Below are 24456 nucleotides of genomic sequence, written 5' to 3'. Positions count from 1 at the left end.
CAGATTCTAGCAGGGCCGATTGCAGGCCCAGCTCTGTCACCTGATGGGCAGGCTGTGCCCCGGGACAAAGTCTGGGCCTCTCCATCCTAGGCAGTGAGGCTACGCTGCCCCCGGGCCCCCTGGATGTCCAGAGGGGCAAGGAGGGCAAGGGAGGGGTAGGTTCACAGATGTTGCTGAGCTTCGCTCTGTAGAAGCTGCCGGGCCCGAGTCGGTGGTTGATATTATGGCTGTAGCGTGTATGCTCTCTTTACCAAAAGGATGCAAATGCAAAAGTGGCGGCCTCGGCTCTGGACTGGCACCTGCAAGGGCAGGGCCCGGGAGTGACCTGTCCTCGGAGGGTTTGGAGAGGATTTCAGCAGAGCCCAACACACCCAGTGGCCGTGCACTGCTCCTCAGCGCCAAGCCCGCCGTTAGCCTCGGAACCTCAGCTCACAGAAGAGTGCACGCGAGAGAACTATAAGCCCATTCCCAGGTCAGTGCACACACAACCCCTACGCCAAGCTGGGCCTTACCTAGAGGAGTCTGAAACTCACCACTGTCCTGAGCTACGGCAAAAGAAAAATAATAGTATAATCTTATTTGATCTGCATTATGAACAGGATATAGAGTACAAGCAGTCCCATCACAGAAAAGCAATTTAGACATCAGCAGTCTGTTTCACGTTAAGGACGTTTCTGTGACCCACAGCTCAATCTTTCTTTCGCTGCTCAGGCAGAGGGAAAGGGTTTTCTATGTTCCCGTTATTTATCGTAAAGACACTCTGACAAATTACTTCTCTGAGACGGCAAAGGGAAAACAAAACAAAAACAAAAAAGACTCACTGTATAGCCAGAAGGCATTAGCAATTTTGTCAAAGTATTCTTCTACTTGGTCAGCCTAGAACATAAACTATTACATAGGGGACCGTTAGCACTGCATAGGAAGTGTCTACACCTGCAAAAGCATCAGGGTTCACTTGGCGTCCTCGCCAGTGGGTCAGAGGCTCGGGAACTTCTTAGGTCCCCGAAGAAAGGGGGTTCTAACTGGCAAAGCCACAACTGGCTGGGGCCGCAGGTAACGGGCGTGACTGGGCTTCTAGGAAGGGCAGTGAGCACTAAACCAACCAAGGAATACATGGCTTTTTAAAAAATACGTAAGAGTACGCTAATGTTTAGAGGGGGGCAGCGGGAATAAACCAAATCAAATTCCCAAATAAGCACGTGCTAGGCATTTCCCACTTACGGAGTCTTGAATGATCATCGCCCCACAACCCTTCCTCCTACCCTCCCCCCACCCCACCTAATCAGCCCCAAGAGTGAACCAAAATGGGATCTGACAGTGGGCGCCACTTCCTCTGTCTGGGGGAGTGTTTGAGGAGGGTTCCCCTGACCGGGCAGGAGCCAAGGGACTCCACCCTGCATTGCCCCCCACACTTGACTCCCGAGCTCCTGCTGGGTGGCTCCACCCCTTGCCCATTCAGGAGAGTCATGCCACTTCTCTCGGCAAGCTGTGAGTTTCAAAGATAAACATGTTTTTAAAAACAAAAGGTGTTCTTGTTCCTGTGTTAAGTAAAATGTCATTTTTCATTCTTTTACTTACACCATCAGTTCAGCTAAACATGAATAATTATGCTTTGAAAATGGTGTGTCTTTCTGTGCCCAGTGACAGATGCTTCTTTCTCTTCCCTAGAACGCAAGTGTCTCGTGAACGGGGCCTCTGATTTCAGAAGCATCAGGAAGATTAAACTCCGGTAGAGCTCGGACGTACATTTCCCTAGGGTGGAATTATGTTTTATTCCTTGTTTGCCCTTTAGCACCTATTATCAAGCCAGACACACAGCGTGTTTTGATAATAACGGATGGGTCTCTCTTTTGACCACAGGGCTTGTTGCAAATATTGGTTAATGATGATGCTCATTGTCTAGGTCTTTGGGGATCTGTGAAGAACATGTGATCAGAGGTGTCAGATCTCATGAAGGTGACACCAGCGAGATCCCAATTCCAGCTCCTAGAAAGGCGTAAGGCATGTTTGCAGGAAGACACGAGGCATGTGATCTCTGCATGAAAAGTGTTTCCTCTTGCCTGTTCACACTGGCAAGTATCCGATATCTGGAGGCGGGTGTGTTTGGGGTAGTTGTAGTGTTTATTTAAAAGACTTGTGGCAAATCATCTAAAAAATAAGAGATGGTGAAGTGCAGTGACAGGGTAATGATTTGCACGTGCGGACACATTATAACCCCTAAGTCCCTTACAATCAAGTCTGAACGGAACTCAAGTGGTGTAGGCTGAGTCTGCTCTTGCATGCCCACGTTGGGCTGCTTCAGTGAGTTGACCATCTTGGGAAATGGGAGTCTTGTGCTGACCTCTGCTGACCCCCTGGGGGACAGGTCTAATTCCTATCCAGCTAAAGGCAGCAGAGGTGTACCTGACTAATGCCCCCGCCCAGGCCAAGCTCCCCCTCTCCATGACCCCAAAAACCTTCAGGGGAGGGGACGGGGCAGGGATGGAGGCAGGGTGTTTAATAAAACAACACAGTAAAAGGTTCTGTACTTGCTTTCCTTACTTGAGCCCACCGGTGGGGACAGTGTGGCATTTCTTATGCTCCAGCAGCTGTTCGGGGGTCTTCATGAACTTGTGGCACACATCGCACTCAAACATCCGGGTGATGAGGTGGATCTGCAGGTGGCGCTCAAACATGTTCTTCGTCTTGCAGACAAAGTTGCAAAAAACGCATTCGAACCCTGCAAGGACCGAGGCTGGGTGTACGGGTGCAGGGGGCAGAGGGCAGGGGAGGGCGGGGGTTGGACGGAGACCACCCTCCTCCTTCTCTTTCCCTCCAGCTACACGATTCCAGGCACCGCTCCCTGCGTCTCTGAGCTAAAATGAGTTAAAGACACAATTCTGGCATCAATGTCACACTCCCCATCCTTTCATTCCATTTCATACACCAATGCAAACCAAGTCAAAAACCATATGCAAATTTTAGAGGCCATGCCTAATATCTGTTTCCCAACATCACTCCTCTCCAGGGCTTTACCTCAAGACTGGGTCATCCCTGCAGAGTGGATAGGACTGAGTCAACCAGCCCACCTCCTCCCTTACCTTTCTCTGGCTTTTCCTCACTAGTCAGGGAGGGCTGGCTCCCAGGCATGACGGAGATGACCAACAGGTTATTTCCACTCTTGTTCTTCTGAGAGCTGTCCGAATCGTCCTTGCTGTTGGCTGAATCACTCAGAGCTGAGAGGGACGAGGAAGAGGGGCTATTTGATTCACTGGGGGTCTTCCTGTCTTCCCCTGAAAAATTAAAAAAACAAACCAGGTCTGTTATTTAGATGAAAACCCTAGAATAATAGCAATTATGGGTGGGAGAGTTGGGGCCTCATGGCCACACCTTCATTCAGGGAGCACACACTGAGGTTTCCTGCTTTGCCAGTGCGGGGTCCCAGGTCCTGGTCACCTATGGTGATAACACGTATGGTTCTTGGGCCAAGAGTAGATATTCAATTTGCAAGTGTTTATTGGGGTCTTATAATAGTTTAAATTATAGCTAAGATGAACGTGTTACCAAGTTCTAGGAACTGTGTCGTGCTTTACATGCATGATCTCCTTTTAACCTCTCAAAAATCCAATGAGCCGTGACTATTATCATCCCCACTTTATAGACAAGGGAAGGGAGGCACAGCCAGATTAATGTGGCCTCAGTTGCGCGGCTAGGAAGTGGTGGACCAGAGCGTCGCTTGGTCTGATTCTAGTGTCTATGTGCTTGATCAGGGCACTGGGCTCTCCCTCAAAGCCATGGGTAAACAAATCAAGAGGCCAAGAAAATCAAGCATCAGGAGACTTCGGCTTCTCTTCAAGACAGAGTGTCAGAGACTGGATTGACCACTGCTACCGAAACAATGAAAAAAACACAGACAAAATCTATCAAACAATAATCTTCACAACACTGGACGTGAGGCAGTGAAGAGGCGCGACCCCTGCGAGAAAGGGAAGACAAGAAGGAGGCCCTAGGACTGCCCTGCTTCCCGCCTTGAGAGACTTCATCATCCAGGCTGCGATGCAGGGGTGGGGAACCCCCTGGCAGACTCACTGAACTGCGGAGAGAGAGCTGAGGCTCTTGAGGAGATTAACATGCCCGGACTTTGCAGGACAAAGCACCAGAGAAGAAAGAGAGGCACAGGAGAAGAACCCAGAGACCTGCAGATGGCCTCCCGAGGAGAAGAGTCGGGATCACAGCACGTGTGTGAGGAAACCATCCAAAGTTAAAGGGGAAAAAGGCATCTGAAAGGCTTAAAGAACAGTGTCTGTTTTCACCAGCCAAATTAGAAAAGCTCATAATTCCCAAGGCACTGAGTAGAAAAACATTTACTAGTGGGTAATGATTAGCCTCTCAGATGGAGCACTGCTCCAGACCTGCCTGACAAAACATAAAAGCAAGACCCTCAAAAGATCAAAGTTGCCAAATAATGCCTAAGACAAAAGTCAAGAGTATTTATAGGAATATAAAGTATACAGCACCCAACAAGGTAAGCATCACAATGTCTCACATCAAACAAAGATGATCAGGCATGCCAGGAAACTAGAAAACTCTACTCCCAAACAGAAATAATAATTGACCTATCAAATTTACCAGGAACTGACAAAGCTGTTAGAATTTACAGAAAATGACATAAGAACACTTATTGTAACTGTATTCTATATGTTCAGAAAGTTAAGCGGAGATAGAAATGATATAAAAAAGACCCAATCCAAATTCCGAGAGATGAAAATCATAGTGTCTGAGATGAAAAACAGACTGGGTGGGATTATTAGTGACTTAGACATGGCAGAAGAAAAGATCAGTGAACTTGAAGATAATCGCAATAGAAATGATCTGAAATGAAACAGAGAGGAAAAAGAATCAGAAACATGAAAAGAGCATCAGTGAGCTGTGGGATGCCTGCTGTTAGCTTCATATAAGTTCAACTGAAGTTCCTAACAGGGTGGGGAGGGCAGAAAAAATATCTGAAAAGACAAAAATTTTTCCAAATTTGAGGAAAAACCATAAATCTACAGATCCAAGAAACCTAATGAACTCTAAGCATAAGAAAGATAAAGAAATCCATACCAAGAGACATCATAATCAAATAGCTCTAAATGAGTGATAAAGAAAAAAATCCTAAAAGCAGCTAGAGAAAAAAAGCTACATTACGTGCAGAGGAACAAAAGTAAGTATGATGGCAGATTTCTCACGGGAAGCAATGCAAGGGAGAAGCAATGAAGTGACCGCTTTAAAGTACTGAAAGAAACAGCTGTCAGCCTGAGACTTCATACCCAGTGAGAATACATCCCAAACATGGAGGCAAAAGGGACTTCCCTGGTGCTCCAGCAGTTAAGATTCTTGGTTAGGGAACTAAAGATCCCACATACTGTGTGGTGCAGCGAAAAAAAAAAAAAAAACATGAAGAAAAGGCTGAAAGAAATCATCACCACAGACCCAAACTGTAAGAAATGGTAAAAAGAAATTCTTCAGGCAGTAGGAAAATGACACCAAATTAAAAAAAAATGGATCTACACAAAAAGAATGAAGAACCCTGGAAATGATAACTGCATGAGTAGACAGAGAAACTTTTCTGACTATTTAACATCTCTTTACAATATAAGAAAAGTAATTTTGTTCAAAAATACTGTAGCATTTATAACAGGTAAATATATGATGACAATGACATGAAGCCTGGGAGAGGAGAAATTATTGTGAGGTTCTTATACTAAAGGAAGTGGTATAACAGCACTTGAGGGTAAACTGTAATACATAAAAATGAACATCATAAACCCCAAATAACTGTGATTGATGCATTGTTCATGTTCAAGAGACTCAATATTTAGATGTCAATTGTCCCCAAGCCAATTCAATGCGACCTCATAGTCTTAGGTTAGTTTAGGGTTGCAACTATAAGGAGACTGTGCTTCAGTTCCTTTCAAATCAGCCAATTAAGTAATTTGGTGATTGCAAACTCTTAGAAACAAACTTTATTAGGAGATTAAAAAAATAAGTGATATTTTGTATATAGGCATAAAAAGTCCAGAAGTAAACAAAGCCGTAATGGTGGTTACAGCTAGTATATCAAATGACCAGCTTTATGCTTGTTTTTTTTTTAAATTTGGCTTTCAACATTTTTCCGGAGTGACCATGAATTACTTGTCCAATTAAAACACGTGTGTAAAAAGAGGAAGGAAAAATATTTACCAGTTTACAATGTTTTCAATGTTTCTGTCTGAAGAGCTGTACTTACGGCTAGAGCGCCCAGCTCTTACTTCAGTTGACAATTTAAAAACTCTTGCTCCTTAGCAGAAATGAACTTGGTTTCTGGACAGACGGGAGGTGACCTCACTTACTGACCCACGTGGAGGGATGGAACTTGCCTTTAAGCCACATCCCTCCCTTGGTACCCGGAAAGCCAGCACCATGATTGCCAGTCTCTTATCTAAATATTGAACCAGTTCAGTCACATTTTGTAGACAAACAGAGTATTTTCAGTGGGGGCCCTGAGTCCCCGGCATTGCCTCACCAAATCCATCCTCTGAGACTGGTCTTACCAACAGAATATTGTGCATGATTAAACTAGCTTTTAGAATTAAAACAGATAATTTTGGGGACTTTGCTGGTGGTCCAGGGCTAAGATTTTGCCCTTCCACTGCAGGGGACACAGGTTCGATTTCTGGTTCGGGAACTAAGATCCTGTAAGCTGCACAGTGTGTATTAAATAAATAAAAACAGATAATTTTAATTACCATCTTTAAGAATAGCTCCAAGTACCCTCAGGCTTATGGCACTGGAGAGATCTACCAAAATTAAGAAACGCGGATTCTCCAGGCAAGAATACTAGAGTGAGTCACCATTTCCTTCTCCAGGTGACCTTCCTAACCCAGGGACCAAACCCAGGCCTCCTGCATTGCAGGCAGATTCTTTATGGACTGAGCAGCCAGGGAAGCCAACTATATAGGAGCCGTGGCAAATCCTCTGGGCTGCAGCATGGAGAAACAAGCCCAGCCCACTCACTGTGTAATCCACTGTCTGCACAGCTTCCTTTCCCCTCAGCCCACAGCCCCCTTCACTGTATCTGCGGGATGTGAGCCAGGGTGCCCTCGTCAGCCCAATCCAAGGCTCACTATGATCCCAGTCACTGATCTTCAGCATCGCAAAGATTTCTGATGAAGGACACCTGTGCACAGGTAATGCACCCTCAAACTCTAGGATGGCCAACTGAAGAGAACTTTATAAACCTAAATATTTTGCAACTTAAAATGACAAAAATTGAGCAACTGAGCCCAGAAAAAAATACCAACCCTCTTTCTGCCTCAACACAAATACCATTACATTTCTGGTGTTTTTATTTTTTAAAAAGGAAACATCTCAATTTTAAAACTTGTTGCCATTAATTGCATAGTGGTTAAGAATAAGGACTTAAGATCCAGAATACCTGAGTTTGAATGCCATCTGTGCCACTCAGGAGCTGTATGACCTGGGACAAGGTATTGAACTTTGTGCTTCAATGATCTCATCTAAGAAATGGGAATAATATCAGTATCTCATACATTTGTTGTGGGACTCAAGTGAGTTTTTATATGCAAAGCGCCAAGAACAATGCCTGGCTCATGGTAAGCTTTGTTGAAGACTAAATTATTGTATTATAAAATATAACATACGATATTTATAAAATATAATAATATTAATAACTTTTTGTATTTTCCCATGCTCTTGTATATACCTGACATACAGCTGGCTCTCAAAAAATTTATAAAAATAATTATGAATTAATGGTTTTAAGAGAGAGTGTTATACCCACGGAGTAAACTTATTCTGCACGCATGTACGAACATGCTAAGTTGCTTCAGTCATGGCCGCCTCTTTGCAACCCTATTGCTCATAGTCTACCAGGCTCCTCTGTCCGTGGAATTCTCCAGGCAAGAATCCTGGAGTGGGCTGCCATTTCCTCCTCCAGGGTATCTTCCTGACCCAGGCATTAAACCCACATCTGTTAGGTCTCCTGCACTGCTAGGTGGATTTTTTACCATTAGTGCCACCTGGGAAGCCTTAAACTTATCCTACTCTCCTAAAATATTTCCTTAAAATTAAATTTTAAATTAAAATTAATATTCTACTGGCTGTTTTTATTTTTCCTACAGATAAATTCCCAGAAGTGAGATTACTGGGTCATAGTACATTACATTTTCAAGGCTCTTGGTATATACCAATTAGTTTTCAAAAGTTCTGCCACTTTGCAAGGCCATGGTCACAGGAGGATCAGCAGCTTCTGGCAACAGTGGAGAACGTAATAAGATATGCTCCTGACTTAACAGGTGAAACAGAAGCCACTTCTGAGTTTTGGTTTGCCTGCTAGCAAGGTTGAATACTTTTCCTGACGTTAAGTGATCAGTTTTTATTTCTTTTATTGTGAGTTGACTGTTCGTGTCCTTTGTGAATTCTTCAACTGGAGACTTTAGGTGTTTCTAACCAGTTTACATGAATTTTCCATGCTATAAATATATTAACCTTTGGTCATTTTTATAAACACATTTTACAGACTGTGGGTTTTTTAGCTTTTCTTCTCTTTTGCAAACAGAAGAAACTTTCCTGTGTCAAATCTCTTTTTTTTTTCTTTGTGATTTTGTGTGTCACTCAAGCTCTTACAAATCCTTCTTCTCATTCTGGAAGTTTGATAAATATTCTATTTTCCTCAAGCCTTTCTAGGGTTGACTTGTTGACAGGAATGGGGCAAGTTACGTGGAATTATTTTGGTGTCAGTGTGACGTGAAGTATAGATGGCTGTATTTTCCAAATAGCTGTTCAAATTCCTTAATGCCTTATTGCAACATTTTAAGACTACAGCAAAATTTGCATTGAGGAAGCACCAGAGGGAATATCTTCCCTTCCCGATGTTCTCTGCAGGGACAAGGAGCCAGAGAGGAAGAGGGTAAGGAAAGAGTCAAACACTAAACAGCAGACAGTTCCTCAAATTCCTGCTCGGCACTTCATTCACCAGTGAGTCTTGGGTAAGAGGAGCCAGTAAGGAAGTGTGAAGAAGGATGTGGATTCTAAGGGAGACTACATAAAAATCTGCGATTCATGAGAGCTGATCCTATAGGTCACGACTTCACTTAGGCAACAAGAAAGCACTCCAGATCCCAGGGTGCCGACACACAAGATGCCCACGTTTATGACGGTAAATCAAATGACCAGGCTTCCCCAGTGACTCGGTGGTAAAGAATCTGCCTGCGTGCATCTTCCTGATACAGGGATCGAACCCATGTTTCCTGCATTGGCAGACGGATTTTTTTTTTTTTTTAACCACTGAGCCACCAGGGAAGCCCCATTCTAGAGTATACATACTGTTTGTATCATAATTCTGCAATCACACAGCTTGTTGATTACAGACGTAGACTGACATATTTGGGGGCAAATTCAAACACCTCAAAGCAGCAGCTAATTACAAGAAACCCTCATTGGGAGACCATTAGCTTATAACTAGGGGTCACAAACTATAACCCTGGGGCCAAATTTAACTTTGTGTTTTTGTAAATCAAGTTTTAGAGGAACACTGCCATGCCCACTCTTTCACATATTATCTGTGGCTACTTTCCATCAATGGCAGGACTGAAGAGTACCGACAGCAACTGTGCCTGAAAGCCTGAGATACTTACTTTCTGGCCACTAAGAAATACGCTGCGTAGCACCCCTAGCTTATAGAGTAGGGCAGAACCTCACTCCCTAATAGCAGCACTAAAGGCTTCTACTGTGGTAAAGGAGAAACTTCTTTAATGCGTTTCACTCTGGGCTCTCTGCACTAATAAACAGGAATCTTCCCCACCATCTCAGAGGGAACAAGATCTCGCCGTGTTCCTGGTGGCAATGAGGAGGTGAGTGAGTCTGCAGCGGCCACTTGGGAAAGTTAACTTTCCAGTGATGACAATTAGGTGATGCCAAGTCCAACATTTCTCCAGGCATTAGTCTCTATGGTTTCCTTGGGGTGGTGTGGAGGGGCTTGGATCGGGGCGGGAGGAAGAAGGTTCTCGGCTGGGTTGAGGTGCACTTTGGGGTGGACAGGGTTAGAAGAAAGGAAAGTGTAACAGAAAAGAGAAAAAAAAAACTGAAAGCCAGTGGAAATGGAAGCAAGGCTGGCCTTTCCCTCCACTTGTCACTCCAGAAATGCTGAATTTAATTTGTCTTGGATGTGGGTTTCCCAGCACACCTGCTGCTCACGGTGCTAATGTGGCTACAGTCAGAAAACCGACAGTCAGACGCACCTCCTTGCTCAGCATAACGGCTCTCTGCAGACCTCCGAGTCAGAGCTGCTCAACTTACTGACAAAAGCAAGCTTTCATTGCTGTTGGCACCACAGAGCCACAGCGGCCAGTAAAGTAGAGAGAGATGGTTCTCATCTGTGCACGCCGCCAGCACAGCTGTCAGGGAAATGCCCCTTCCCAAATCCTTCCGGGCTGCAGACGCAAGGGGCAGATCCATGGCCTGGGGCTGGCGGTCAGCAACCTCTGCTAGCGACTTGCAAGCAAAGGCAGGGGCAGCTCCTCTTCATGGTCACTTATTGGCTGCACACTGGGGTTATTAGTAACCACCACTTGGGAGCGGTTGAGTGCATGGTGCAGTCAGATGTTAACATTATCAAATGGACGGAGTTAACCAGCACGGCCTTAAAGGAAAGGAAAGCACTGGCCAAAGTCTTGGCTGCAGCCTTGAGTGGTTTCAGGAGAAGCTGGTTTTCTTTGCGCTTGAACAGAGCTGCCGTTCATAGCTCTGGAGTGGGGCGGGGTGGGGAGGGGGCGCAGGGCTGCAGTTTCAGGGAAGAGGGGATGCTGCAGAGCTAGGTGAGCTGGTCTCTGACCCCAGAAAACAGAGAGGGGCAGCCCTCTGCTCAGGGTTGCCAGGGGCCATCAGAACAGCGTGGACACCGCAGGACTCTAGCAGGGAAGTGGTCAGGGCTGCTTGTAAATGAAGAGAAGACCTGACCTCTGTGGAAGCCTCAGAGTCTCCCTGTGTGGTACACCCACAATAATATGGACGGCGGAGGGTGGTTATAAGAGGTCCGGGGTGCAAAGGCACAAGCCTAGGGCGTTGTAAAAGCTCCATGACTGTTACCTAGGATGGTGATGACTGGGATGAGTAACAAGCATAGCCTCTCAACTTCGTCGGAGCCTGTGAATATGTCAGAGAGGCGAGGCACAAGCCGGCCAGGCGATGGCCTTGGGGCTACAGGGTAGCATCCTCTGGGAAGGAAGTGCCATGTGACGCGGATGTGCCTGTCAGGTGGGGCGGCGAGGGGTGGAGGGGAGAAGGGAGGGAAGGGCCGACGGGGAGGGCGGTCACCTGTGTGCTTGGTGCCGATGTGCGCCTTTATCTCCGCCTGCTCCGTGGTGACGAAGTCGCAGGCCGTGCAGCAGATGGAGAACATCCACTGCTCCTTGTCCACGTGGAGCGACATGTGGCTGACAAACTGGACGTTGAGCTCCGTCTCAAATCCGCACACATGACAGCTGGACCGGAGGAGAGATGCGTGAGCTTCTGAATGGAGGCTACTCGGGGGCAAGCGGTCCCCTCCCAAACCCCCACCTTGACACGCTTTGGTCCCACCAAAGGGCTAGGCATTAGGAAAGTCCTCCGCTTTCTGGGACGGCTTGGAAGTGGTCACCGTGCCAGATGGGTTAAATGCCCGCATAATGTAACAATCCCATTCATGCTATAATGATACTAAATAATCATACAGTTAATTCAAAATTACACATTCCAGATGCTCTACATTATCTAACTGATTCCTTCGGGCAAAGGGATGCAGGACAGCCTGGCCAAGATAATTAGCGGAGCTGGTGTGCCGATAAACTCCGCGAGCCTGGCAACTCAGGCTGTAAACAGCAACCACACCAAACCCTGATTCACGGTTGACTATGGAAAAGAAACAGGCAGCTCCAGGTACTGAAGGATAACACTGCGAAGGGAAGGGATGACATACTTCCAGGGCTATTTCCTCAAGGTTCCCAGACTCACTTTTTCCTTAGGATAATCCTCAGGAAGCAGCGATAAAGGTGGGAGCTTCCCGGCTGTAGGGACCTCATAGCTAATAACCCCCAAGTCTTCCTTCTCTCCGGACCCCACCCCAAAGCGCCACCTCCATGACCATTTCCCTTTTAATTAACTCTTCCTGGCCACCCAAGCCAGGAGAGGAGTCAGCGCATCACAGGGTTCAGTCCAAGCAAAGTCAATATTAAAAGCAAGCCCAGCCCTGAGGCTGAGATGAGACACTTTGTCACGTGTGCCCGAGCAGATGTGCAAGGAGTGTTCGAGGAAGTCTGGGCAGCCCGGACCGGCAGGTTCCACTGGCGGCTCACCTGTAATAATAAGGGTGCTTCTTCCCATCGCTGCCTTCAGAGGTGACAGCGCTGACAATGTCCTCGGTGTCCGTGCTCACCAGCTTCACCGAGTGGACGGTCAGGTGCTGGTTCAGGTTTGCGCGGCACTTAGCAGCATAGGGGCACAAGTGGCATTTGTATTTTCTTTCCTCTGGGGGAGAAGGGACAGGAGAAAACCCAAACCATGCTCAGAAATGGAAGCCCAACACCTTGCAAAAGACCACTCAGAGGTCTCAAGGACCGGAGGGCGCGACTCTCATTTCCAGTGGGGACAAAGCGAACACTCTGGAATTGTGACTATCTGAAGAGTTGACTCACTGGAAAAGACTCTGATGCTGGGAAGGACTGGGGGCGGGAGGAGACGGGGACGACAGAGAATGAGATGGCTGGATGGCATCACCGACTCGATGGACATGAGTTTGAGTGAACTCCGGGAGTTGGTGATGGACAGGGAGGCCTGGCGTGCTGTGATTCATGGGGTCGCGGAGAGTCGGACACGACTGAGCGACTGAACTGAACTGAGTCTTCCGTGATGGATCGAGTCGTAAAGAATCTGCCTGCCATTGCAGGAGACACAGGAGACGCGGGTTCGATCCCTAGGTTGGGAAAAATCCCCTGGAGGAGGGCATGACAACACTCCAGTTTTCTTGCCTGGGAAAGCCCAGGGACAGAGGAGTCTGGAGGGCTACAGTCCATAGGGTCGCAAAGAGTTGCACACAACTGAACAACATGCATATAAAGTCTTCACCTGGTGGCTTCTACATTGATACTTTCAAAGATAAAAGACAATTCCAGGGCGACTGGACCATCTGCTTTTTTCTGGATACCCATAGGCCTCTCTTCCTGATAACGTGCGCCCCACATATGCTACAAGAATACTCTGTGTGTGTGTGTATTCAAGTCCCCAGGTGTGTGGGTCTAGGGTGGGTGCTGAGCTGAGGAAGGGCATGTAAATCAGCCTGCTCAGGGCTGGCGTGTAAGAGACACACCATCACTTTCCCTAAGCTCCAGGCCTGGGTCAGTCAAGAAATAAACACGAAGGAAATTAAGGAGGGGGAAAAAATGAATCGGATGAAATAATTGAATTGGAAATTTTCATGGTCCATAAATAAAATTAAAAACTTTAATTATATTTCTTAATAGAATCCCTTTCATAAAACTGACGTTTCAGGGCCCTTTTCAGAGTGGCATTCTGAATTCATTTGACTTATCAAGTAAATTAAAGTAAAAGGAGCCGGCTTTGCTTTTAGGTACAGCTAAAGATAACAGATGGCAGCAGAGGAATAAAAAGGACAACTTCCTTTTCTGTCCTTAATTTTGACATTGTAACACTGGGCTTGCCTTAAAGAAAATACCTGTCTGTCTTACCTACATCACGGAGTAGGGTGAAAAAAAAAGTTTTTCTGCCACAAAATTTAAGGCATCATTATTACTATAGGTGGTCCCCAACATCTGAGGGGCTGGTGGCCTGGGCTCAGGCAAGGCTAGGGAGGAGCCCTACAGTGCAGAGAGAATAGTCTTTTCTTTAGAATTTTTGCATTTCTATTAATAAGCGAGGTTGTTAAGCTTTGATATTGAGATTGTTAAATTTGGGTATTAAGGTTACAATTTCTCCGTAAAGTGAACCGCTGAGCTTTCTTTCTCTTTTTCTTTTTATGGCCAAGCCCCTGTGGAATGTGGGGTCTTAGTTCCCCACCCAGGGATCAAACCCTCACCTCCTGCAGTGGAAGCATGGAGTCTTAACCACTGGACCACCAGGAAAGGTGTTATCTTTTACTATCATTTGGAGTAGTTTAACAATATCAGAATTTTCTAGTCTTGACAGGTTAAAAAAGAATCCAGCAGGAAAAGTTTCTGGACCTGATACTCTGTATTGTCTCCTCATCTTTCCAAATTCCCCTTTGGCAACCAGTTTATTTGAGGAGGGCATGGCAACCCATTCCAATATTCTTGCCTGGAGAATCCCATGGACAGAGCAGCCTGGCAGACTATAGTCCAAGTTTCTCCCCACCAGCTTTGGTCAATTTTGGAAATTTTGCTTAAATTATCTATGTCATTTAAAGTTTTCAGCTTTTTTTTTTTTTTGCCATTGAGTTGCCTTTATTTTCCAGTAATTCTTTAACAACATCTGTATTAGAAAATCAGGCTTCCCAACATAAATGTCCATTAATAGATGAATGGATAAGGAAGATGTGGTAGCTACATCAATGAAATACTGCGTGTATGCATGCTAAGTCACTTCAGTTGTGTCCGACTCTTTGTGACCCCATGGACTGTAGCCCACCAGGCTCCTCTGTCAATGGAATTCTCCAGGCAAAAATACTGGAGTGGGTTGTCATGCCTTCCTCCAGGGGATCTTCCCGACCCAGGGACTGAACCTGCGTCTCCGGCACTGCAGGCAGATTCTTTACCACTGAGCCACCGAGGAACCCCTAAAGAAATATTACTCAGCCATAAAAATAAATGAAATTTTGCTATTTGCAGCAACATGGATGGACTTTGAGGGTATTAAGTAAGCCAGACAAAGACAAATATTGTATAGTATCGATTATGTGTGGAATCTAAAAACTAAAGCAAACTAGTAATTTAACAAAAAAAGAAGCAGACTCCCAGATACAGAGAATAAACTAGTGGTTACTACTGAAGGGGAGGGGAAGTTAGGGGTGGGGAAGTGGTAGGTACAAATTACTGGTGTGAGATAGACTCAAAGGTGCATTGTACAACACGGGGAATGTTTTACAATAACTGTAAATGTGTAAGAGAAGAATTAGGCTTCCTTTTTCATTACTAATTTTGAATACTTTAGCCTCCTTTGTTTCTCTTAAACAGACTTAAAGGGATTTATCCATTTACGATCTTCTCCCTAGAATTTGTTCTTTTACTAATTCTTTATGATGAGTGCTAAGTTACTTAATTTTTGTTTTTCTTCCCTTCTAATTAAAACATTTAAGTCCATAAATGTTCCTCAGACCAGAGCTGCAGCTGTTTGTTCCAGGTTTAGGTATGAATGTTCTCCTTTCATTCCTCCTAGATGTCTGGAATTTGTGATTTTCTTCATTTCCTTTGATCTGATTAGGTAGGACATTTTATGGACCCTTGGTTATTTTAAATTTCATTGAAGTATATTCAGAGAATGTGGCACACAGAAGTTCTACTTTTCTGAACAAGTGAAAGTTTTCTTTGTGGCTAAGTATATGACTAAATTTGGTCTTTAGTGGTTTAATATTTAAGATTCAAAATGTTAAAAAATATATAAAGAGAAAATTAATCTTGTTATACTAATACTGTCTTGTTTTTTTGTTTTGTGTGATATATAAAACTTTTATTTTATCATTTTCTATTTGCTCTAAACAAGACACATTTGAATTTTTCAACAAGGCTGATCTTCAGTGTAAAAATTCAAACATTTTCTTATTTCCATCTCGCTTTTTGTTTAATATTGATTTTACCTCAGTTCTTTTTGTCCCAGCTTATTACTGTTGCATTGATTAAGTTACTATTTATTGCAGTTTCCACTTCCCAACACTCAGAATCAACCATAATTCTCTTCTTATACATAAATAAAGACAGACACTATTTCTCCACCAAGATGCTCTTTCCCCTTTGTCCCACCTACCACAATGAGATGAATCCAGTAAGACAGAGTGCAGCCACCCACCCCCATGCCTTCAAGATGAGGGCAATAAACTTAGAGTTGAGAAATTTCACCTGGACACACCTAAATGTGAATCTTCCTCATCAATCCTCCTTGAATGCAACAGATCCTTTCAGTACAAATGAAAAACTCTTTCCAGAGCCTTATTTGAATGTGCCAGGTAAAATGACTTGAAAAGGTCAGGATGAAAACATTTATACCACTTCATGGTTTAATTAAAAAAACTTTCTTTTTGTCCACACCAAGTGGCAAGTGGGACCCTAGTTCCCTGACCAGGGAGCGAACCCACACCCCCAGGACTGGAAGCATGGAGTCTTAACCACTGGGCTGCCAAGGAAGCTCAGAAACACAGATTCTTGATCATGAAGAAGCCAGTGGTCCAGACGGGGAAGGCCCCGACTTACCTGTGTGCAGAGACAGGTGTCGGGACAACGTCTGCTGTCGGCCAAATACTTTCCCACACACGTCACAGGGGAAGAGCTGGTCGTTGAATTTCCAGGAGGGCAACCCGTTTCCTGCCTCGAGGACTATCTTTTCTGTTTCTGGGCCAAAAGAACAAAGCAGTGTGAGGAATAAATGAAGCAATGGGAACACGTTTCAGCCTGGTCAACATTCAAGTTAATGTTCAACATTCAACTTAAGCCAAGGCTTCCTTCTAAAGAAGGTGGCTGATAAACTACAAGTAACCTCTGGTCTTCATGCTCATCTCCTGTCTCTAAGAAGGCCATTCTTGAAAACTATGGTGGCAAATGGAGCCCAATTTTAGTCAAGTCTCCTGTGGTTTCTCTCCTTCCTCACTAAAGGTCTGGGGACCCACCCTTTAGCAGGCTGACAGCATGGCTTAGCACTCTGCTCCAGATATAGCAGGCACTCTATCAAAGGTGCTGAACGAGTGAACAGCTGAGCTGCATGTTAAAATTCAAGAAATGCAGACTCTTGCCTGTGCGTGTGTGCGAAGTCACTTCAGTTCAGTTCAGTTCAGTTCAGTCGCTCAGTCGTGTCCGACTCTTTGCGACCTGATGATTCACAGCACGCCAGGCCTCCCTGTCCATCACCAACTCCCGGAGTTCACTCAAACTCATGTCCATTGAGTCGGTGATGCCATCCAGCCATCTCATTCTCTGTCGTCCCCTTCTCCTCCCGCCCCAATCCTTCCCAGCATCAGAGTCTTTTCCAGTGAGTCAACTCGTCGCATGAGGTGGCCAAAGTATTGGAGTTTCAGCTTTAGCATCAGTCCTTCCAATGAACACCCAGGACTGATCTCCCTTATTCAGTCATGTCTAAATCTTTGCAACTCCATGGACTGTAGCCTGCCAGCCTCCTCTGTCCATAGGATTCTTCAGGCAAGAATACTGGAGTGGGTTGCCATTTCCTCCTCCAGGGGATCTTTCCGACCCAGAGATTGAACCCACATCTCCTGCGTTGGCAGGTGAGTTCTTTACCACTAGCGCCATCTGGGAAGCTCGCAGACTCTTGCCATCAGACGGCAAATCAAGAATGCCAAAGCTCAGATTCTGATGTAAAAACAGATGGTTCAATCTCTTGAAAGGATTACAGTTTCATTGTCCTTTATGCACAAAATGTTTTGCCCTATGTTCTGGGTTGTGCAAAATCCTTAATGAGGAACCAGTGGTACACAGACTCAAGGATGACAACTGTGTACTGCTTGCTATGGTCTGAATGTATGAGTCCCCCCAAATTCATACACTGAAACCCTAATGCTCAAAGTTTTTTAGAGGTGGGGGTCCCTGGAAGGTGATTAGGTCATGAGGGTGCCTTCTCACGAGTGGGATTAGTGTCCTTAAAAAAGAGGCCCCACAGGGTTCCCTGACCCCTTTGCTATATGAGGACTCAGCAGGACGTAGGCAGTCTGTGTCCTGGAAGAAGGCCCTTGCCTGACCATGCTGACACCCTGCTCTTGGGCTTCCAGTCTCCAGGCCTGTGTGCAGTACATCTTTACGGTTTGTAAGCTACTCAGTCTATGGTATTTTGATACAGCAGTCTGAGTGGAGTCAGACTCTATTCCATGTGAAACTCCCTCATGAAAGAGTATACAACCAGAATTTCCCCAAGAGTCTCATGATGCTTGGGAAAATGATGAGAGCCACAAGTCATCTGTAAGTAATTCAGAGCCATGAATGACCTGCAGTCATTAATACCTTCTTTTGACATATTAAAAAGGGATTATTTTCTCATCATCATCCATTGGGTTACCTTGAATTTTCCTATCTATCCTCTGTCCATTGGATTCTCCAGTCAAGAATACTGGAGTGGGTTTCCATTTCCTTATCCAGATCTTCCTGACCCAGGGATCAAACCCACCTCTCCTGCACTGCATGTGGATTCTTTACCAGTGAGCTCCAGGGAAGCTCCATATTGCTTCTCGCTGAACTTAAGGATTGCACAAACATTCCTTCAACAGTAAGATAAGGAGAGGTGACAGACTGCCAAAAAGGGGGAAGCGGACACTTTCATGAGGACACTTGCTGGGCCCACTACAGCTTTCAGCCTCACCCTGAAGTGCAAGACAAATACTTTACTGAGTCAGTATCTTGTCCTTCATCTCCCTACATCACTGTGACTGTTTCTAGAGAACGGTGATGCTTTATACAACCGGATACCATGTGGCCATAATTAAATGGTGGAAGGAACTTTCCATAAAATCAAGCAGATGAAAACATTCAGACCACTGGGCAGAGACAAACATCAGAACAAAGAACCTGATTTCCCCCAGTTTGGTGAAAACTGCTTCCCAGACACAAATACAGGCTTCTACCTGCATTTGGGTGAGTCAACTGGATCAATTTTCATTTGAATTCAGACTTGCCAGATAGTGTAATCTCAGGAAAGAAGCAGCAAATATGCTATGTTTGGAAGGGGTGGGGGACTGATGGTGAAACTGTGAAAATGTTTGCTGGGAGGCACCTGCCAGTAATCCTAACACTGATAAGGCCCATGTATTGATTGATCTGTGTTTGTTAAATGTAGCTCTTTGGGCCTCAGAGACAAGATCAAGTCTTCTCATTAGAGTAGGAATGTGTGACTTCCCGCCTCTGCCCGGGAAGAGGCGGAGAGCTGTGGAGGAAAGAAAGCGCAAACGGAGCTACGGGGCTCTGCTACGTGAGGACAAGACCCACTCTCGGATGACCGTCCTTGAGTCCGAGCTGTGAGCATTTCCACACACGGCATGAGAGGGCATTTCAGTAGCTCCTTTGAAGTGTGTAATCACAACAGGGCTTCAAAGGAGGATGGTAGTAATAATTATAAGGAGAGATCAAGAGGGTACAGGGTCTTCCAATACACTCCCAACAAGAATGAACTAAGTGGGTCACAGACAGAACAAGCAGATGCAATTATAAAGAGAGAAGTCTCTTAGTAATTCTTTCAAGTATCAGTCACGTGCTTGAGACACTGAAGCATCATGAAAAGTCCAATTGCCTCCACTGGTCTAGAAAACGGTTAGAACCACAAAGGCTGTGCCGTGGGGAAGCAGAAGGACTGCCTGCAGACATGGTGAGGCAGGGTGGGGGTGTTCAGCCCTGGTCAGCACCCCCACCCACCCCAGCCTGGGCCCCAAGCCCTGTCCAGGGACCAGCTCCTCTCCCTCCTTGCTGTCTGCATTTGCTTTGGCTACCCCTTGCCATTTCACACGCAGGAGCAAAAGAATCAGGCCATCGCAGCCTCATCCCAGAACATGACCTTGAAATCAGATTGGGGTGAGGCTGGGGATGGAGGTACAGGGGCAAGAGAGGAATTAGAACTTTGCCCAAACAAGTACTGAAATCAAAGACTTGCTCTTCTTTCCCCAGAGCTGAAATGGAGCCCAAGGGGTGCCACGTTCTTCCACGTTTCCTGGGGATGGTGTCACTCGCCTGCTGTGAGAGAAACCTCACAATCTGTTTTGATTCCGCCCTCCGTCTCTCTGTCTTTTAGCACATCCCATCGGTCACCAAAAGCTGCCGTCTGGTTTGAGAGCGATAGCTGAATGTGATGGACACCCTGCAAGGCCACGCTTTAGGACCACTGTCTGCCTTCTGGAAGCAGGACTGGTTCCAGCACCATGGAGGCCCGGCAGCTGGGACCACCAGCTCTCCAGGACACATTCTGGAAGAGATCCAAGCACTGCCCTGCCGCTCTTGAGGATCAAAAGTTACCAAAAATACTGTAAACTATTTAAATTGTGAACCCTATAGATAAATGTTTATAAAAATGGATGTGGAGGCCTATACTAATTTCTTTGCATTAGGAATACAGACTGTAGCCCTACATTAAGAAAACCACTGTGGGGACAAGTGGCAAGTGCCCCCAGGGTGTGCATCTTTCAGCTCGGTTCATAGTCACAGGTACCGTGCTCCATCATCTCCTCCGGAAACCAAATGAACTAGCCTGGCTACTGCTTAACTGAGTCATCATCGCTCACCAGGAACACTGCCAAAGCCTCCTAAACAGACTCGCAGGTACCATTCCACCAGCCCCTCCTGGAGGTTCCCAGATGACCTAAGGCACAAGGCAGGTCATGTCTCGTCTTGAGTTCCCAGTGGCTCCCCCAGGCCAAACTCCTCCTGCACAGGGCTCCAACCATCTCTCCGCTTCTCCTCCCAAAGACTCAGCGGAGTGAGCGACTCGCCTTTCGGAAATAAGCTAGTCCCTCTGGAGCCTTCAACGCTTTTGAATCAACTATGCCTCCACCAGAAGCGACTCCCCACCTCTGGCACCTCTTCCACACACAGACTCCAGCTCATTTTCAAGCCCTGTCTCAGACCGTATCTCCTTGGTCAAGCCCTTCCCAGGTCCCCAGGTAATGTGTCCTTTACCCTTCTCTGTCCCAAAGCACTTTTCTTGAATATGCTATTGCACCACCTTACCTGTTAGATCATGTTTACATACCCTCTATTAATATGTTGTGTGTGTCTTTTTAACTCACCCAGTGAGTTCGACATGTAACAGTGCTCAGTAATTATGCTCTCTGGCTTCCCCTCCCTATTAGAAGGTGAGTCATTGAGGGAGGTGGTTCTGGAGGGTTTATTTATGCATCCTGGGCATAGGCACAGACCTGATACATAGCAGGTGGGTAGCAGATAGTTGTTGAAGAAGTGAATGACTGAATGAAATGACCCAAGTTTGGCAGGAAATAAACAGTATTCTTACTTTACACTGTGAAAGACTGAGGCTTGGAAACAGCATTAGTTAAAGCTAAAGGCCAATTCAGGGTAAAAAATAAGCCTACTTGCGTTCTGAATGGTGTCTTAACTGAACCTGAAAACCACGATTTAGTGATTTTTATTAGAAATGTTTGCAGTCCTGAGCCATACCCCCAGAGGGCCTCTGTCCTTACTTCTTCCCAATAACAAGCTACAGGATTATTCTCTTCATGACACATTCTCTGGCAGACACTGCTTTTTGGTTAACCCAACAGTCATTCTCAACTTTCCTCTCCCTGTCTAATTCCCACTGTAGAGGTAGCTGGGGTGGTCATGTGCTAAAGTTATGACCAATAAAAAGGCTTTTGCTTTCCTGATAAAGAGAAAGATATACTTGGTGTTGGCCTTCTTTTTCTTTCCTTGAACACAGAGATAATGCCTGGGGTTATGGCAGCCATTTTGGGCATGTGAGGCCTGAGGTGAAAGTCAACCTGTTAAGTATGGAGAAAGGGAAAGATGAAAAATGTCTGGGTCCTGGATGGCATCTTCCAGTGGCTGAATAAATGGTTGAAACCACCCACTCTGGACTTACTTTTTAGATAAGGAAAATAAACCACTGTTTGTTTCAGCCACTATCAGTTGGGTTTTCTTTTACTTATGATGCTCTTAACTGAAACACCTCCTGTGATTACTCTTTAACTGAGGACTGTGTAAGTTAGGTCTGCCTTTGACAAGCTGTATTCCAAAATTCCTGTATCCCGTGAAGGACTCTCCATATTCACTGTCAACAGCAGTAAGTGTACAGTCAGCCGAGCATATTTCCATCTTAATTATCTTCTGTTCTCCTCAAAAAAGAAAACTTTTTAAATTAAGAAATTTGCTTTTTAAAAACTTTTAATTGAAGCATAACACATAACAGAAAAATTCACATAACACTAACTGCTTTTTAATCAGCGCAAAATTTGGAATACAGATATTATTTTTAAAAATTTGCTCTTATTTCCACATCCCTTAATATTTGTTTCATTATTTTAAGAAGCTGTGAATAATTTTCTTCATTTCCTTTATAGCGAAATAGTTAGTGATTAAGCCTGCTGTGCTGCAGTCCATGGGGTTGCAAAGAGATGGACACAACTGAGCGACTGAACTGAACTGATACTTTTTAATATAGTGTCTCAGAGGATTCTGTCTCCTACAAAGCATTTTATTTTCCTTTATCTTCTTATACTCTGGTTCCTGAGATATCCATAAATTGTCCCCATAAGTTCCTGGCTACTCGGTACTATTTGAGTGGATGTTTTTCTCTCTACTTTTCCACCCATGATATTCGCTTTGAATATCATTTGGATCTTTCCCTCTTCCTTAAATACATTTTTGTTTTAAGTGAAGTAATAACTAGGTATGCAGGAGCAAGCACTTTAATCTCTTATAGTATGGTTCAGAGTATAGAAAGAGGGTATTTAGAGAGTCACCCCATCTTAGCAGTACCAGTATAAGGCTCTTAGCTCCTCCCCTTTGTGGTGAACTGAAAACCCTCATTCATAACAATAAGGCTCAACAGCCAAGAGATAGGATGCCAAACTCGCCTCTTGTGATCCAGTGATCTGAGGGGACAGGTCTCATTTTATGTACAGGTCATCAAGTATTTCTCCAAAAATTTCCATGTGATAAACCCATCTGGTACAGATTGGGAGGGAGTTTCATCAAACTCTATGTGACAGAACATTGGATACAGTAGAAGGAATCCAACTCCTTCATTTCCAGGAGGATGAAACGAAGCATAAAATTCCAGGGCCTCTTCCATCTCACTGTACCTCACAACATGTATAAATTTGAATAAGAGAATCAAGGTTTCCAGCATAAGTAAGGCTCAGGGAGGAACCTTAAGGATCATTTTGTTCAATTCTCTCTTCTTACATATAAGGAAACTGAGGCCCAGAGGACTGAAGTAATTGCTCAGGTACCTGGCTAGTGACTCTGAGAGAGGAGTGACCAGACTGGGTCTCACTGAAGCTCCTCCAAGTCACATGGAATCACAGACAATGTTTACAACAAACAAGAAAGGGATTTTTCTTTCTCCTCCTGTGTTTTGGCTCAGGGTTTAAATTCTTGGTTACAAGTGGACACAAGCAATTTAGCAACAATTCAGACACTAGAGTTTACTTCCACCTCTCTCTCTTTTTAATTGGAATATAGTTGCTTTACAATGTTGCGTTAGTTTCTGCTGTACAGCAAAGTGCATCAGTCACATGTATCCATTTATCCCCTCTTTGGTGGGTTTCCTTCCCGTTTAGGTCACCATAGAGCATTGAGTAGATGTGCTAACCTGTACTCCACAGTAGGATGTGTATAAGTCAACCTCACTTCTTGAAGGTGTCAGCCTAGTATATTCCCAGCCACAGAGGAGTTAGAGACCAGTATGTCATGAAGTAGAACAAAGAAAGAACAAGAGGAAGATCAAATGGGAAAACTAAAAGCCAAGCCCCTCTGAGGCAAACTACTTCCCTTTGGGCCTTTCACTGACATTTGGGGAACATTTTTGTTAAACAGGCAAAACCTCTCAAAGAACAAGAGGGGCAAAGGAAAGGGCTTTAGTTGGCTTTTCAGCCTTAACATTGTTTAGCTCCCTGACTGGTGTATCAGGCTTTATTATTGTGTCTGCGTGAGAGGATCCCTGTATCTCCTGCCAAAATAATCCTCTCAAAGAACCATCTCTCAACCTGACTTTGGCAAGAGACATGTGGAGAGAGAAGGCTTTATTTGGTTAAAGTCGTAAGCAAAAGATTGGCCAAAGTGTGACCTCAACGCATAAATAACTGTCCAGATTGACAAAATCCGCATCAGCTGCTCAATGTGGAAGACGCTCTGGGGCCCCTTGGGTTTTCCGTGATGACAGATGGTACTGTGAGTCTTTCTTTCATCATCAGGCCCAGAGAGTTGTGAGGCATATCTCAAACGAACTTCTGAAACCCTTGGCATTTAGAGTCCATACTCTTCTATAGGTTAAAACCTATCTGGTCATTTCCAGGCAGGGCATGTCATTTTTCTGGTAAGTCCTTTCCCTGCTGGTTCTGTCCTTTGGTTTCATAGGCTTAAGACAAGCTGCTGCCTTCTGAAGGTTGCTTGTGAATTAAGGAGAGCCAGTCATGCTTTAGGACTCTTTAGGGGTCAATATCTTTGAAGGGCTACAGTCTACAGGGTCACAAAAAGTCAGACCCGACTGAAGCGACTTGCACCATGCACACAAGCAGCATCTTTGCTATAGTGTTTGCAGTTCTATATCCTT

At 45.1% G+C, this 24456-nt stretch overlaps 1 protein-coding gene across 5 annotated transcripts in view; it reads right to left on the bottom strand.

Annotated features, from left to right (window-relative positions):
* Window positions 1-24456, bottom strand: part of ZNF827 (zinc finger protein 827) — a 193529-nt gene that overhangs the window by 7652 nt on the left and 161421 nt on the right. For 2 of the 5 annotated variants that reach the window (XM_055405489.2, XM_055405490.2), the window contains exons 9-13: window positions 16434-16571; window positions 12354-12525; window positions 11338-11504; window positions 3081-3272; window positions 2542-2719 (exon numbers count right to left, since the gene is read on the bottom strand). In XM_055405489.2, coding sequence (XP_055261464.2) covers window positions 2542-2719; window positions 3081-3272; window positions 11338-11504; window positions 12354-12525; window positions 16434-16571 — 847 coding nt within the window. Of the gene's footprint in view, window positions 1-512; window positions 546-2528; window positions 2720-3080; window positions 3273-11337; window positions 11505-12353; window positions 12526-16433; window positions 16572-24456 lie in introns of all 5 variants that reach the window. The other 3 variants (XM_055405491.2, XM_088827996.1, XM_088827997.1) reach the window with 3 other exon arrangements.

The sequence above is a fragment of the Moschus berezovskii genome, chromosome 19 (assembly GCF_049115385.1).
Source record: "Moschus berezovskii isolate FMDL1 chromosome 19, NW_MosBer_1.0, whole genome shotgun sequence".
In the NCBI taxonomy this organism is placed as follows: domain Eukaryota; kingdom Metazoa; phylum Chordata; class Mammalia; order Artiodactyla; family Moschidae; genus Moschus; species Moschus berezovskii.
Note: the sequence above shows the minus strand (reverse complement) of the source record. Positions and strands in the feature narration are given on the sequence as shown.